Consider the following 17,811-nt stretch of genomic DNA (forward strand, 5'->3'; position numbering starts at 1 on the left):
CATCTCAATATTTTAAAATAACCAACTAGATGTCAACATAGAGCAAAAATAAATGATAGGTATGGTCAAGATAATATTTGATAAAAAAAATTTAGATATTTGTACTTGCACATTCCTTGGATATTAGACGAAGAAATCCATATAAATATATGTATACTAATGTTTAGTCAACATACTTCATTTCATATCCTCTTCAGTGGATCAACCATTATCCTTGCTTGCTTGTATTATTGCAGCTTCCTCCTAACTGGTCTGTCTTGGTACTGCTCCCCAGTAATGAGGATCAAGGTAGATCATGAGGCATAAATAGATGCATTGCCATGTATTCTCATTTGTCTGTATACATTTGTCTAGGAATGGAATCACCTAGAAATTATTCTTAACTCCTTGTTCTAGTCTCCTAAGTTCATGGATAAAGTTTAGATTCTTCCTTTGCAATTACTTTTACATCCATCCTTTCTTTTTACATTTCTATATATCCTAGTTTAGGCTGTTTTCCAATCCTGCCTGAACTACTGCAATAGCTTCTTTACTGTCCTGCTTATCTCCTGGGTCTCTCCTCACCACCAAAATCTATCCTGCAGAAAATCTTTAGAGAACATCACTTTGACCACAATGCCATTTTTCTATTTGTTAACCTCCTACAGCTCCAGATTGTGTATAGCGACAAATGTCAACACTCCTCAGTGTAATGTTTAAGGCTTTGGGAATCTGGCCCCCTCTAACATATTTTATCTCATTTTCATCTACCCTGGCTTTCCAAATCTTCAAATGCATTGAAGTGTTTTCAGGCATTGCCCTCCACATGCCTCCATGCAGCCCTGTGCTGTCCACCCCCACACTACTGTTCATATGGTTCCACCTCTTACCTACTCCATTTTCTGTGCCCTTCCTATCCTCTAAGAATGTCTCAAATCCCAGATGCTTTTGATCTTGTTTTTCTCCTAGTGTGACATCCTCTTCTCTGCCTACCCATCTTTCAAGTCCTACCATAATATCTACCACATCTTGAAATCTCTCCTAACCATCCTGGCAGTTAATCCTTTGTGAAAGGCTACTGTGGGGCATTTAGGTGATAGATACTGTCTGAGCCCTAGGGATCATGGTTGATAAAACATACATAGCTCCTCATTTCCAGGACAAGGTGTTCTCCTTCTTTATGTGCCTATTGCAGTTAATGCCAAAGAATTGTCTATTAACAATGTGATATATTAGGAAATTAATTCTGTTTTGAATTGCCAATTTAATTTCTGTGATTTATAACATTAATAAGAGAAACATTGGAACTTATTTAAGTCAGAAAGCTAATGGGTCGTGATGTAGGTTCAGGTGTTAGTACCTAGGTCTCTGACAAAAGCTCTCCAAGTTTCCCCTTTACCATGATGCTCTTTTGCATATAGGAAGATTTCATGTAATCACTTAACTGTGTGTCTGACTTGTGCTTTTATACCCCACATCATCTCCTCAGAAAGGTTTATTTTCTAAATTAAGTCCTTCACCTTCAGAAATATAAAAGGGGAACCAGAATGAAAGTGATGTGTTTCTAAGCACATTTATAACACATACAAGGAAAAGGAGCCGATTTCCTGCCTGGCTGAGTGAAACATTAATTCTTCACCTTGGCACCTCAACCTACAGCTGTAATAAGGACCGTTATGCCCAAATAGGCCCTTAAACGGAAGACTTGCTGAGCAGAGACCCACTTTCCCAGCCCTGCTCCAAGGCCGTCAGCTTTTCTGCCAACTGACCAGGCGGAAACAGCAGCAGGGGAGGAGGGCCTGCAGGTAGGTGGGGAGGGGATCATTTTGAAAGCCCCAAATCCCTTGCAGGGAAGAAGCAGCTGCTCCTTTCTCTAACATCTGTCCCCTCTGTCCCTGTCTGCACGTCACCCTTTGGAGGCTTGAGCTAGCTAAACGTCGGGATGACAAGTAAGCACTTCTGAAGGCCGGTTGGTGGGTGGAAATTAGCATAATTGTCACCAAGAAGTTTCTTCTGTTGGGAAGAGGGCAATTGGAGTTCTTAAGGAGGATGGTTACCACCTTACTTCATTTTCCTCACAAAACATACAGCTTTAATGATCAAGAGTCGGGATTTATAGGCCTGAGGATATTATTTCATTAAACAGAGGTACCCCTAGAGCCCAGTTTAAAATTTTAATCTCCAGGGGAGCCACAGGCTACTGATTTGGGAAAGAAAGAATGATACTGCACACGTTGTACCACCTTTATGTTACACTAAACTGTGCATATCTCGCACTTGTGGCTTTTTATCACAATTAACAGCGTGTTGCTTGCATCTCACTCCCCTGTCAACACGGTGCTCCTCGAGAATGGGGACCTTATTATTATTCAATTATTCTCCCCTCGTGTTCAAAACCCTGGTTGTATAACCTGACAAGCATGAAATAGACATTTATAAATGAAGGAACGTTAACCAAGAAAAAATAAAGGAAGAGGATAATTCATTTGGTTCTCCCAAAGCGGCTGTGGAGACTGGGGCCTGGATTTAGACCGTGTCACTAAGGAAGGCGCAGTCCCAAAGGTCCACAGCTTCTGCTCCCGTCACCGCAGACCCAAGTCCGCCAGCAAGAGCTCCAGCTCCGCCCAAAGCCTGGCGGAGTGGGTCTGAGACGGCTCCGCCCTCAAGGCGCGCGCGGCCACGCCCCCTGCCCGGTCCCTCCCACTGCGACCTGCGTTCCACTTTGTACCAGTAAGGGGCGGGGCCAGGAGGGCGCAGGCGCAATGGGAGGCGGAAGTAGCGGCTCGGGAAGAGGGAAAGGAATCTGCTGCGCTTCGCGAAGGGCAACGCGCACAAACTCGCGTCCTCCTCCTTCTGGAAGCTCGGGGCGGTTGCACGTGCGGCCTTGCCCAGGCTCCTCCCTTCCCTGCCCCCTGCCCGGGTGTGGCCTCGCGGCTGCGTTCTCCGTCGCCGAGATGGCGCTCGACCCGGCAGGTACGCGGGCGGGAAGCGGGGGTTGTTGCTGAAGTCTCGGCCAGGGTCTGTAACCGCAGGCCTGCGGGCTGGGGGCCGCCCAGGAAAGGTGCTGGCTCTGAGGTTGCACCGCTTCCGCAGACGTCCCCTCCCGCCCAGTCGGCTGCTTAGAGTTTTTGGTCAGCCCCGTTTCTTCCCTTGGGCTCCAGGTCATCTTCCCGCTCCTCGTGGTTAGGGTTAGGCAAAGGCATTGGGTTTCTTGTCTAGGCTCTAGTCCATTTGTGGTTTACAAACATTTTCCTCCTCAACGCGACTGGTTTCTTCATCCTCATTCTCTTTTTTCGCCCTTTTGAGACACAGTCTCCTTTAAATAGCTGTAGCCTAACTTAAAAACATCAACACAAAGGATCTATCCCTGTGGGAAGAGGCAGTTTCTTTGGAAAGGATCACCAAAGTCATCATCAATGTTATTTTAACGTAAATGCTTCCCCCCCACTCCCATTTGCAACAGTAATTTCAGTTTCCCTCGAATTCCCGCCCTTACAGAAGCTGACCTGTGGTATCTTTGCTTTAGGCTCTTTACGGAAGAACATAGTACAGGCAACGTGATTTTTGGAGAAAATAGTGATTGGTATAATTCATTAGCTTCATTTTAAGGGCGTGAAAAGACAAGGCATTGGGAGGAGAAATGGATTCAAACCTTTGGAGATTCAGAAATGAAAAAAAGTCACTTGGATGGACCTCAAGGAGAAAGAAAAATACGTGTTGCTGACAATAGATTTATTGAACACTTTATTTTCAAACTATTCTCAATTATCCAGCAATAGCGTGGTATGGTAGATACTATGATCTCTGTTTTACAGATTTGGAAACTGAGGTTGAGAGGATAAAAGCGTTGGAAGCATAAAAGAACACATACTGGTCATACCAATATTGGGCCAGGTGATTGGGTCAGACTTTATGAAGCAGTTAACAATTGATCTGGGTTTTGAAAGATAGAATTTCTAGTGGTTAGGGTTGGTGAAGATGTGGCAGAATAAGCAAATGTGAGTCAGGAAAGTGCACCGTGTGCTGTTTGGTTGCAGGGTGAATACTTGGATTTGGCTGGTGGGGGTAGGAGGAGTGTCAGTGAGGAATGAGTATGGAAAGTTCAGATTGGAAAGTAGATGGAGGCCTGTACAATTCTAGTATTTCTGAGCTGGAAGTGACATTCATAGTAATCTCATACAGATGAGAGAGACAGAGGTTAAAGGCTTTCGTATGCCTTTATTTTTGAATTTAGACAGGCAGGGAAATTTAGAAAAAAAATCTTCATACCTGCTGTCTCTACTTTCTTACTGTCCAGAGACTCTTAGCCCACTCCAATCTTGTGCCATGTTCAAGGCCACACAGCTAATTGCTGGTAGAGCCAAGTCTAGATAGAACTCAAATAATTTCCTTCCCAGCCCATTGTTGTAGATGTAGTACCCCCCTCCCCCATTTGAGTATTTATTGATTAAACAACTACTTGTTGAGTGCCCATTATATGTCATGTATTGTTCTAGGCCCTAGAAAACTGGTATATAGAACAAACAAGATCCCTGCTTCAAATAGAGCTTGTATTCTTGTGGTAGAAGAAATAAGAACCACCACTTCCCCACCTTAGACACACACTTGTACGGACTGTGATAAACATTATGAAGATAAGCAGTGTCCTGTGGTAGATGGTGAAGAGAGGACTATTGTAGATAGTGGTCAATCAAGAACTCTATGAGGAAGTGTCAGTTCTCTTTACTACCCTGGCTGGAGGGACAGGCGAAGTAGAGGCATGGAGACCAACTAAGAGATGTTAGAAATTGACAGGACCTGCGGTTTCACTGAATAAGGGTGGTGAGGGAAAAGAAGGTATTAAGGATAATTCCTCAGGCTTTTTACTTTAACAACTGGGTGGATGGTAACGGTCAATCTAATGACATGATTACTGGAAACTTAGACAAAAGCGAGAATGGAAGCAAGATTGGAATGGAAAGTAAGAAAGTGGAGTCAGCAAGAAGAAAGATCTTAGAGAAAAAAATTCTTTATCTGTTTAAATTCCAGAATACAAATGTGTTGAAGTCAGCTGCTTTTTTTTTAAACTTTATTTTTATTTGGTTCAGAAGTTGAAGCATAGGCTCACATTTTGATATTTCTCTTGCTTTTTTACAGTCCACAGTGGTATGTGCCCATACTGAGTAGATAGTGATGCTAAATGAGGTTTATATAACGAATTTGTTTTCCCATTGGCTTATATTACATTTTTTTGAGATCATAAGTTTGATATTCATTTATCAGTAGCTTTTATTTTTTTTTTTTTTTTTTTTTTTTTTTTTTTTTTTTTAAGGAGTTTCTTTATTTCAACATTTTTTTCTTTTTAACAGAGCAACAAACATTGTTGATTTTTTGTATCAGTAGCTTTTAAGTAACTGTAGGGTCCACTTTTCTCAAGAAACTCTGAACCCAATAATGAAATAAATGCAGGTGGCATATTTATTTTTATATATAACTTTATTTAAACTGTTTTTCTTTATGTTAGCGTAGAGGTAATAATAATAGCACTCTTTGTAGGTTTATCATCCATAATTGTGTTCATTATTTTCCCTTACTATCTGATTGCTGAGAGGAAAAGCTGGAGAGAGTCCAAAACACCCAGGAAAAGTGGCTGTAGAAAGACTTGACGTTTGAGAAAAATACTAGTGCCTGGGTTGTCCCAGATACTCAGATTTTAATTTGCCCAAGCCTCTGGCATGTAAAAATATTCCATAGACAATATGCAGAGTAGAGGAGAACCACTGTTTTGAACGCTCTCCGTTTTATTGACTAGTCTTTTGGCTTTGTTTTCTTATAAGTCTAATCTTCTGATTCCCAGAAGAAATTCTCTGCATCTTTAGCCATAAATTGGACCTCCGATTGCATAGTAATAATCGAGAAATAAACAGTATAACTTAATCTGTACTAGGACTTAAACATAGTAAATCTTATTCCAAGTTATAGCTTCTTTACCAATTTATAATCCTTTCTACAAATATTGTATATTTTTAAAAATCTAGTCAAATGTAGGTGATAGAAAATTTAAAAGGTGGTTTATTTTGAATGTATAACCCATGATCATCTCTAGAAACAGTGTTAAAAGTGGTGCTTGTTAAAGCAGAATTTTAAAAAAGATAAAATTATTACTCATGCAAATATAAAATGAATACGTGTTGAAGATTTTCTTCAACTTGTTAATTAGTGAGGGAACAAATAAAATGTAAACAGTTCAGGAAGTATTTCAGAAGTTAGATACATAGACAATTTCATAGATTGCTGGCTTAGCTGAAAGCTGGTTTATTTAAAACAGGATCATAAACTATAATCTTTTGGGCCTTTATCTTCCACTGGTCAAAAATTATTTCTATCTCTCTTTGACATCTAGAAGTTAAACTGCCCCTTAACAAGTTGTAAAAAATCCCAGTAATGGAAAGTCAAGCCCAGTGCTAGTCCTGAAAGAACATCCTGTTAGGCCTTTGCTATTTTCAGATTCCCGATGAATATTCTAACCTAACATGATTATATACCCAGATGACAACTCATAGGAATGGGCCTGATAATTTTGATTTCTGATTTTCTCTAATAACTAGAAGAGACTCCTTCCTCCTTTTTCCCCCCACCTCTCCTTTAGGGTAAGAAGTTTCCCTTTCCCCTTCAATTAATGGGGATTTATTTTCTACTTTTGCACAGTAGGGCAGTGGCAGCATGAGAAGTTTCCTTAAATCAAGTGTGTGTGTGTGTGTGTGTGTGTGTGTGTGTGTGTCCGTGTCCTCATCTGTGTGTCTGTCCCTGTCCTTCCATTCGTGTTTTAGCCCAGAAATCTAATTAGGGGAGGAGGATGGGACAGTGATAGTGCTCAGGGGGTAAACATGGGATCAGAGATTTTATGACATTGTATTAGTAGATGTTTAAGGTATATGTATCTTGAGAAGATGTCATTCTAGTAACTTTTGGAGTCTGGGTTGCAGGAGTTCTTTCAGTGGTTCCAGTGGGGATGTGGGTAGATTAGCATTAGGGTACAGCACTTATATTTACTGGAAATTTTAAATTTTTGAGTTAGATATCTCAACAGGTTTGAAAAAATTTTTTTGAGCATTATGTGGTTAATATGTCGTTGATTAGAAAATTTTTGATTTTATTATTGCTCTCCACAGGATTTTCTTAGACATACATTGTATTCATAAAACTAAAAATCTGGTTAACTTCTACATTTTGTAAATTTCTAAACTCAAAGTATGTTTGTACTAGAAAATACATTGTTTTTCTCACTAGATTAATTTAACAACCCTCTAAGGGGTTGTTCACTGAAAGTTGAAAAACATTAGCTTATGTATAAAGCACAAGAAAGAGTTGACTTCAAAGGGAAGTGTGCTGTGGGATTGGAGGGGTTGTCAATTATGAAATCTCCTGTAAACATTTTAAGGAGTTTGAATTATATTTTAAGAACAGTGGGAAGACATTGCAAGTTTTTAGGTAAGGAGTGACATGTAGAACTTTCTTCATTTTGTGTTGATCGACTTTTGATTAGATAGAGGTTATGCATTCTCAGCAAATACTGCCTAAGTGGTGTGTTTTTCTCAGGGTATCATATCTGGAGGCACATGATGTGTCTCTGTCTCTCAAAGGTGGTATGAATTTTGATCATGTAGTCAAGGTCTTGTCCCCCTTTTTTTGCTGTTTTTCCTCTCTTGCAATTAATAAGTAATCTGTGGGGATATCGTTTAAGACCATGCAAATGTTTGTTCCTCATCAATGATTCAGCATCCGTCAATGATTTTTGTCTTATTTATTCGTTTCCATGATGGTTGCAATATAATCATTTTCTATCTCCAGTGTTCTCTCCATGTTTGTTAGATAGTTGGTGACATTTTGCTGTTAGCAAGAGCTCTCTTTAGGTTTTGTTTATTTATAGATTTATTATTGGTATGGATTTATGAATTCCTGTGTTCTCAATAGTTTATAATTTGTTACTGTATGTAATTACTTTTGTGCTCACATTTTCCCAGTGAGAGTTCCTTCAAACTAGCTTCTGGGTCCTTGTGATGTGCTTCCATTATTATTGCTATTACTATAGGCCCAATGCACGAAATTCATGCATGGGGGTGGGGGGGAGGTGTCCCTCAGCCCGGCCTGCACCCTCTCCAATCTGGGAACCCTTGGGGGATGTCCGACTGCCGGTTTAGGCTCTGTGGGATCAGGCCTAAACTGGCAGTCAGACATCCTTCTCACAATCTGGGACTGCTAGCTCTTAACCGCTCACCTGCCTGTCCCTGATTGCCCCAAACAGCTTCTGCCTGCCAGCCTGATCGCCCCATAACCGCTCCCCTGCTGGCCCATCGCCCCCAGCTGCCCTCCCCTGCTGGCCCGATTGCCCCCAACTGCCCTCCCCTGCCCGCCTGACTGCCCCCAACTGCCCTGTCCTGCAGCCTGATTGCCCCCAACTGCCCTGCCCTGCTGGCCTGGTTGCCCCCAACTGCCCTCCCCTGCCAGCCTGATGGCCCCCAACAGCCCTCCCCTGCTGGCCTGATCTCGCCCCCAACTGCCCTCCCCTGTCGGCCTGATCTCACCCCCAACTGCCCTCCCCTGCCTGCCTGATCTCACCCCCAACTGCCCTCCCCTGCCGGCCTGATCACCCACCACTGCCCTCCCCTGCCGACCTGATGGCCCCCAACTGCCCTTCCCTGCCAGCCTGGTTGCCCCTAACTGCCCTTCCCTGCTGGACTGGTCGCACCCACCTGCCCTCCCCTGCAGGCCTGGTCACCCCCAACTGCCCTTCCCTGCTGGCCTTGTTGCCCCTAACTGCCCTCTGCTGCAGGCCTGGACCCCCCCAACTGCCCTCCCCTGCAGGCCTGGTCACACCCAACTTCCCTCCCCTGAAGGCCTGGTTGCCCCCAACTGCCCTCCCCTGCTGGCCTGTTCACCCTCAACTGCCCTCCCCTGCTGGCCTTTTCGCCCCCAACTGTCCTCCCCTGCCAGGCTGATCTCCCACAACTGCCATCCCCTGCTGGCCATCTTGTGGCGGCCGTCTTGTGGTGGCCATCTTGTGACAACATCATGGCGGCCATCTTGTGATGACCGCATGACGCCACCTACACTTTTATTTTATAGGATTATTTGAGCATTTTTGAGCATCTTTTTTTCTCACACAAGATGTCCCTGGCTCAGCTTGCACCTACCTTGCTTAGCCCATCCAGGGCTAGTCATTTCTCTGACAAGCCCTGGTTCATTTTATTTGGGCACAAATTCGTATACATTGAAAGGAAATTAATTAGAAGAAATATTTTCGAGGCCGGGGCTGGACCACGGGAGGGCTCCAGGCTGTGTCGAGACCTTCTTGCCCAGTCCCCATGGGACCACAGGAGGTTGGCTAGCCGGGGAGGGGCTGCGGGAGAGCTCCAGGGTGTGTCCAGCCCTTCTCAGACAGTCCCGATTGGCCAGACCCCAGCAGCAAGCTAACCTACCAGTCAGAGCATCTGCCCCCTGGTGGTCAGTGCACGTCATAGTGATCGGTCGGACACTTAGCATATTAAGTTTTTATTTATACAGATAGATGATATTAGAGAACAAGATCAGGGTGCCAGGTCTGGGTACCACTTGGATACCACATGCAGGTGATTTTTTAGTGGAGTGCTCTTAGGAAAAATCATGTGAGGGGAACAGGAGAGGGAAGGAGGAAGGAAGCTGAGCAAGATGTGATTTTAGGGAAAGCCTGTCTCAGCATAAACAGCTTTGGTGCACAACAAAGGCCAAGGTTTGTCCTGCTTTGGAGGCAAGGGAGAAGGGTTTCGTGCCATCTGTCAGTCCTTGTCCACGGCAGGAAGTGGGAGAGCGGGCAGCATCAGGTTAAACTACACAGTGGTACCATGTGCCAGGGCAGTCCTGAGAAGGTTGCAGAATGCTTCTGCATTCTCTCCTACAGGAGGGATACCAGCTCTACCCTAAAACTAATTTATCTGAATCTGTTAGGAACTGTACTGTACTTTGGGTAGTGAGAGTTCGGATAGTGATAGGTCAGGTAGGAAGGGGTACTTGCACAAATACATACATTCACACAAGTGGGTGTATAGCATCCAGGTGTAAAGTATGGTGGGGTTGTGGTAAAACAGTTTGACGATGGCCCTGGCTGGTGTGGCTCAGCTGGTTGGAGCTTTGTCCTGTGCACCAAAAGGTGGCTGGTTCTATCCCTGGTTAGGGCCCATACCCAGGTTGCAGGTTCTATCCCAGGTCAGGGCACAGACAGGAGGCAACCAGTGGATATTTCTCGCTCATATTTAAGTTTCTCTCTGTCCAAAAAAGTTTGAATATCATTAACACTGGCTTAAGGTAAACTTACCATGCCAAATTGTGCTTTGTTATTTTGCTTCTAGGCAATTTGACATGCTGTTTGTACATTGTGGAATTTTCCTTCTCCATCCCCAAATCTGCCTAATTCTTGTTCATTTTTCATACCTCATTTTAAAATCAGTTTCATGGGAAGCTTTTTCTGATTGTCACCACCCCTAATCTTTCAAAAAAAAAACAAACTTGGAATTTAGAAAAAACACACCAAGATATCAAATAACCTGGGTATAGAGTTTCTTTCATTCTAGATCCAGAGATTTTGTTTGTTTGTTTGTTTTTCTTGAGAAATAAAATGAAACCTATAGATGGGAAGTGTCTATATCAAATGATTTGAGATGAAGAAAATCATGATGGGAAAATAGGAATTTTCTACCTGTAAATATTTTTCATATGATTTCACTTTAACTAAATCTATTAAGACTAGGTGATTAGAAAGCATAGGCCAGTTAATTATACCTACATAGTAAGAAATCCCTCTCCCCTCCAACCCCAAGGAATCATTGCACTCTTACGGAAACAGCACCCAATTGAATGTGGGAGGTAGTAGGATTGACCTCTTGTTTCAGACTTTGCCATTAACCTCAGGCCCTTAGAGTATTCTAAATGGTGTAATCTCAGGTTTGAAGATGAGGGGCAGGGAGAGTGAGATACATCAGATTACTGCTCAGGCTACTTCACCCCTTAATCTTTAATGATTGTAAATACTTAGAATTGGTCTCAGGGGATTCTTGACTCAGCACAGAAATTTCACCACAGGAAAAAGTAACTTCAAGTTTATGTTTCATTTACTGAATTACTATTGCTATTTTTGTACAGGGGTGTTAGTAGCATGCATATTTGTAGAAATCTCTAGGTTTATAGATGTCAGATATGCAAGAAATATTACCTGATATCTGATACAAGTGGACCAAACAAAACTGTGCCCAAATAAGAATGTTGATTCCCAAATTAACATTCTCCACCATCCCCAATTATACTTTTACATTTTTAAATAAAGAGATTGAAGGAAAAGAAAATTTAAGAATGGGGTATTTACTACCCCTCATTGTATTTTTCTAAAGAACTGTTACTGGGAGGTTTTTAGAGCTCAAAAGATATGTTAACTAAATATTAACTAAGCATGATTAATTGAAATATATCATTTTTAATGTTATGCTGCAGAATAAGAAACTTGCTTATCTTACTCATCAGTGTATATACAAACCTTAGGATGATGATTGGTACATAGTAAGTAATAAATACTTGATAACAGAATGAATATCTGTAATTATCAAGTATTGAAACTCTTTTAAATATGTCATTTATTAAACAGTTTTAGTGCATAGTTACCATAGGCTAGAAGTTAGAGGGAGTCATAGAGATGAATTAGACATGGCCTCTTAACTCATTAAACTTAAGTTTCATGCAGTAGTTATAAATCTAGCCTCATATTAGAATTATTTGGGTAGCATTTAAAAAATACCAGTGCCTGTGTTTTACCCCAGCATTTCTGATTTAATTTGTCTGTGATAGGATATAGAATTTTATAAAGCCCCTCAGTGGTTGTTAGATGCAGCCAGAATTGAGAACTCGCTGCCTTAACAATATACCATAGACTGGTTACCTTAAACAACAGAAATTTCTTTTTCATAGTTTGGGAGGCTGGAAAGTCCAAGATTAAGGTGCTGACCAATTTTGTTGCTGGGTCTTCCCCTTCTTGTAAGGCCTCATATCAAATTAGGGCCCTACCTATGTGACCTCATTTAATCTTAACCTCCTAAAAACCCTATGTCCAAATACAGTCATATTGAAGTTTAGGGCTTCAACATGAATTTGGGGGGTTGCGGGGTGGGGCACACAATTCAATCCATAGCATTCAGGAGAAAAGTGCAGATAGTGTGATGTGTGATACATTTGTCAGTCTAGATGTGACTAGAACCAATAGTATTGGTGACCACAAAATCTCAGGTTTAAAGAAAGGAGAAGTCACTTACAGGTGATGGGTTGAGGGAGAACTTTGGGATGGAAAAGTAATTATTGGCTTTGATTTTAGATAAGTAAACTTTGATAAGAAAATAAGAGGTAGAAGATAGAAAATAAAGACAGATGACAGAACTGGAGTTGAACTTCACCAGTTATTTGCTAGATCATGTTGCAAGATTGCTTTGAGCTTTATGAACCTCAGCTTCTTCATAATACCTGCTCATGCACGTGATGATGTTTGTAAAACAGTTTCTTCTACATCCCCCTCCTTCCTTTATTCTGCAAAGATTTGTTGTGCTTCTTCTGTGTACTATGTAAATGTAAGCTGATTTTTTTTTAGGTGAGGAGGATAACCTAACCACTGGGATGGCAGAATGAAGATTTAAATTGTAGAAATGTTAAGTTGGAATCGCAATGCTGGTGGGACATGGAAATTACTAATATATGCTCGAAAATGTGGGTAGACTAGATTTGGAGCTAGAGACAAGCACTGAGAACTCAGCGTAATAAACACAATCTTTAAAGATAGAACCTTGTGGGATTGCCACAAAAGGAAGAGGAGCAGATCTTTATCTTGGAAGTGTTTACACTTTTTCTGGTATTACTGCCATTACTCGGAATATTTTTGAAACTCCTTTAAAATTTGCTTTTAGCAACTATAGTACACTCACCTTAATGTCTTCCTTTTGTCAAATTTTTGTTCAGAAGGAGAACTTGAATTTGAACCAAGGTTAGCCAAAATCATTCTGGGGAAGATGGTAGAGGTTCATCCTAGGAAATGCTACTCCCCCCTAAAAGTTATGTTATGGAACTGGTTTTCATGTTAACTCAGACTGGCTCTGAAGGCCATGCCAAGAGAGATATTGTGAGTTACTCAAACAAAGGTTGAGTCTTTGAAGTAACTGAATAACTTAATAGAAAAATAATCTCCCCATTCTGTTATCAAAGTAGTAAAAATTTAGTGAAATACCGTAAGATGAAGAAGAAGAACCAGTAGAGATAGGGTAGCCAGAGGCATTGAGGAACATTCATAGTTTTGAGACTAGTCTACCATGTACTACATGTACATTAGAGAAAAAATAACCAGGCTATTATTTCTGAGAAGGCATAGGCATGCTGTCCTTTACTGCTTTCTCAGATATTTACTTCTGTCTCCCATAACACTGCTGAATTTCTATTAGATACCAATGGGAAACTCTGCTTGTAGGAAAAGATAGTTTTGAAGTTTTACCAAATAAATAAATGTGAAACCCTTTTATTTAAGAAATTACGGCCTCAATGGGGATTGCAGCATGTTTCTAAAATTGGCATGACTTATTTCATAAGTTGATTTCCTGCTTTGGTATAATTTTAGATTTGTTGTCTCTTTCAGGCCTCATCTTGGTTAAAGTAATGTGGGTGGAAGAGGAAGTTTTCATACCTAGCAATCTGCAGAATCTGAGGTCCAAGAAATAGATGCTTTTGGGAAATAGGCACATCTAGTGTAAACTATGTTTATTAGCAGTGAAAGCTGGTAGGACAAAGAAGTTCAAATGAAGCTTACGATTGTGGGACACAGGTGGTATCTAAGCCAAACGCTGAGCAGAAATAAGCACATCTACTTCATTGATCTGCTTTTCATATTTTGTAAGAGTTTGAACTTATAAAAAAATTAGATTCTTATTAATTCTTTGAAGATGTTTTTCAACTGATAAATCATTCCTCTTGCTTTTTTAAAAAAAGAATGATTTTCTTCATGGTATGTATCAGATAATCAGATTTCCATTTAACTTGATTTTCTGGTAAAAAATTGAATTTTGCTTGTTCAAAATTATGCTTCTGAAACAAACAGTTCTATCATCTAAGGGTTTCCATGCTTCAGCATAACTGGAAGCTATCATAACCTTGTTTGCTAAAATCCCTTAAACTGGCCACCATCTCAGATGTGTAATAGTGCTGTTGAAGATGATGTGGGATGCGTCTTCCATGATCTTGACATTGCCATTTTATCAGAAGCTTGGGTTATTTCACCTCTATGAGCATCCACTTCATCTGCAAAATGGAATCAAAATACTTATCTGAAAGGGCTGTTATGAAGACTATGGGCCATTCATTGCCCTCATCTTGAGATTTCATAGGCAGGCTGGAATATTGAGGATGGGGGTGTAATCTCTTACTACTGATTTTCTGGGGTTGTGTGTGTGTGTGAGTTCAAGTATGATTTCAAGGAAAGAAGGTAAATGGAACACTTATCACTGTGTTAATTTTCCCTAAGGATCTCTGCCCACCCCACCCCCTTCCTCATTTTATTATTGTCATTAAGCAAGAAGGTATGAAGGAGCTGGCAAGAACATGAAAATCTGCTCAGGAGCATACGTATCTTTGTCCTTTTCAGGAGAATTGGAATCTGCCTAGCTTCCTGGTGTGAAGATAGTGATTGAGAGTTCTGGCCTTGTACTATACATGATATCATCTGCCTGGGGCTCTTCATTTTGAGACTGTTGGTATTAAATAAAGAAGAGGACCAAAAGATCAAAACTGATGCTACTGAGAAGACTTGTAAATTTGCTACACTTTTTTTTCGTTCCTCTAGAGTAAATAGTAGTATAGAAATGTCTTCAGGAGCAAGTAAATGGAACTAGGAAGTTAAAATTTTAAAAAGTGGCAGTATCTAAATAATCAAATTAGCTAAATGAAAACATGTTTATTATTGAAAAGGCACACCTTGCCCTTCAGGTATCACTTCTTCCCAGTGAAAGATTCTGTAATATTCTGATTTGCCTCACTGTTACTTTGTGGATTCATAAGCAAGTACTGTTGTCAGTAGCCTTGTAATCTAGTGCTGCCATATTTGCAGGAACATGTGAGCCCCAAAGCAAAATCTGAGCTAACAAGTTCAGCCAATGGAAAAGGTGAAAATTGACTTTCAGGTGATGATAGAATGTTGAGAAGTTAGAGCTTTGGAAATTTTTCCTGGTGGCATTATTCTGATTCTTTATCTCAGTATAAATTCATGTGACTATATAGTAGCAAACTCAGTATTTGATTTTTCTTTTTTGCAGGCTCTTGTACAAATGGATAATATATATGCATCACATTGACATTGAGGGAATCACTGTAATTTTATGAGTAAAAGTGCTATATCTATAATATTTGTAGTATGGAAGATAGCTCTGAAATATGTATAAAATCATAATTAATGGTTGATATGCTACCAAATTCTTTGCAGAATTTATTTATATCTTTTAAAGTGTGTTATTTCTTATTTAATGCCCAAATTAAGACATCCTTTGAAGTGTACCTTTCTCAACTGGCATAGATAACCAATGTTCTAATGTTTATCACCAGAGATTTATTCTGCATGTTCTTGTATCCTGTAGTAATGTAGTCTTGTGTCTGGCTTCTTTTTCTCAACAGAATTTTAAGATTCACTTGTGTTGAGTGTATCAGTACTTAATTTTTTGGTATTGCTAAGTAGTATTCAATTGGGCATTTAGGTTGTTTCTGATTTTTAAACAGACTTGTACAGATTGTTTTCTGGACATATATTTTCATTTGTCTTTGGTAAATGAATACCTAGCAGTGGAAAATAGGTTGGGTGTATATTTAACTTCATAACTTAACAAGAAGTTTTCCAAAGAAGTTTATCGTTTCACACTCCCACCAGCAATAGTTTACGAAAGTTCCAGTTTCTCCACATTTTCCCTAACATTTGGTGTTCTCAGTGTTTTTAATTTTACTCATTCTGGTGGGTGTAAATGATATCATGGGTTTCATTTGCATTTTCTTAATGACTAATGATTTTAAACATCTTTTCATGTATGTATTCACAATTTTGATACCTTCTTTTTGAAGTGTCCATTAAAGCCTTTGCCCCTATATTTTATTGGGTTGTTTGTATTTTTATTATTAATATGCAGGTGTTCTATATACAGTATGTCCCAAAAAAATGTATACACACTTTTAATAATTATAAAGGCAGTGTTTATTAAAATACATTTCATTTTCAAAATGCAATAGAAAAAAATGCAATAGAATCTAAAGATGTAGTGTGTATACATTTTTGAGTGGACACCCTGTATATTTGATTCAATTTGTCACATATATATGGATTGTGAACACTTTCTTCTGATCTGTGGCTTGCTGTTTGATAGTTTTAATTTATGAACCATGGCAAATTAATTTTTTGTGGGTTCTATGAAGTTGGGGGTCAGAGGGTTCAGATCGATTTTTTTCATGTTTGTCCACATCTTTGTTGACAATACTTTTATTTTTTCATTGACTAGTCTTGGTGCATTGGTCAAATTAAATTGGCTGTATATACATAGAAGTATTTTTAGACTCTATTTTGTTAATCTATTTGCTTATCCTAATTATGTCACTATTCCACTACTATGATTGCTATATCTTTTAATACAACTTTCTCATTAGGTAGTGGAAGTCTTCCAAATGTGTTATCTTATTTTAATGTTGTTTTGGTTATCCTAGGTCCTTTGCTTTTCCTTGTGTATTTTAAAGGTTTTTTTATAACTTAATTTTGACATAGTTTAAACAAATCATGCTGCAAATTAGTGCAATTTCAATATATGTATTCTCCAGCTTTCCTTAATGATACTATCCTATCTAATAAAAGAGTAATATGCAAATTGAACATCACTCCAACACACAAGATGGCTGCCCCCATGTGGTCAAAGATGGCGGCCCCCGTGTGGACACTAGATGGCCACCACAAGATGGCCGGCAGAAGAAGGCAATTGGGAGGGACCAGGCCTGCAAGGGAGGGCAGTTGTGGATGATCAGGCCAGCAGGGGAGGGCAGTTGGGAGGAACCAGGCCTACATGGGAGGGCAGTTGGGGGGCGATCAAGCCTGCAGTGGAGGGCAGTTAGGGGTGGCCAGGCTGGCAGAGGAGGGAAGTTGGGGGCGAAGGGCCTGCAGGGAAGGGCAGTTGTGGGGGACCCAGGCCTGCAGAGGAGAGCAGTTGGGGGGGGACCAGGCCTGCAGGGGAGGGCATTTATGGGCAAACAGGCTGGCAGGGGAGCAGTTAGGCATCAATCAGGCTGGCAGGGGAGTGGTCAGGGGGGGATCAGGCTGGCAGGCAGAAGCAGTTAGGGGCAATCAGGAAGGCAGGCAGGCGAGCGTTTGGGAGCCAGCAGTCCTGGATTGTGGGAGGGATGTCCGACTGCCCGTTTAGGCCCAATCACGGTAGGATTGGGCCTAAACGGGCAGTCGGACATCCCTCTAGGGGTCCCAGATTGGAGAGGGTGCAGGCTGGGCTGAGGGACACACACCCCCGTACACGAATTTCATGCACCGGGCCACTAATCTTAAATAATCATAGTACATGTCTTCAATGAACATGATACTGCCTTTAAAGGGGCAAAGATTGATGTTGGGGGAGAAAAATCATTCTATTTTAATGTATAAAGCACTGTTATGCATACAGTACATGAACAGATACACAGTGTATCTGTGATAGTAACATTTCAGGTGGGGATTAGGAAATAATGTCTGAAAAAGCTCCTTTAGGGGCAAAATAGTGAAACGGTTGGGAC

At 40.7% G+C, this 17,811-nt stretch overlaps 1 protein-coding gene across 5 annotated transcripts in view; it reads left to right on the forward strand.

The window, feature by feature from the left end:
• Positions 1-2,724: 2,724 nt before the first annotated feature.
• CMC1 (C-X9-C motif containing 1) overlaps positions 2,725-17,811 on the forward strand; it is a gene marked incomplete at its 5' end in the record, with an annotated part of 76,035 nt that continues 60,948 nt past the window's right edge. For 2 of the 5 annotated variants that reach the window (XM_080675995.1, XM_080675994.1), the window contains one exon: positions 2,742-2,952. In XM_080675995.1, the coding sequence (XP_080532121.1) occupies positions 2,742-2,952 (211 nt within the window). Of the gene's footprint in view, positions 2,953-17,811 lie in introns of all 5 variants that reach the window. The other 3 variants (XM_080675997.1, XM_080675996.1, XM_080675993.1) reach the window with 3 other exon arrangements.

Source organism: Plecotus auritus, assembly GCF_963455305.1.
Source record: "Plecotus auritus genome assembly, chromosome: 6".
Lineage (NCBI taxonomy): Eukaryota > Metazoa > Chordata > Mammalia > Chiroptera > Vespertilionidae > Plecotus > Plecotus auritus.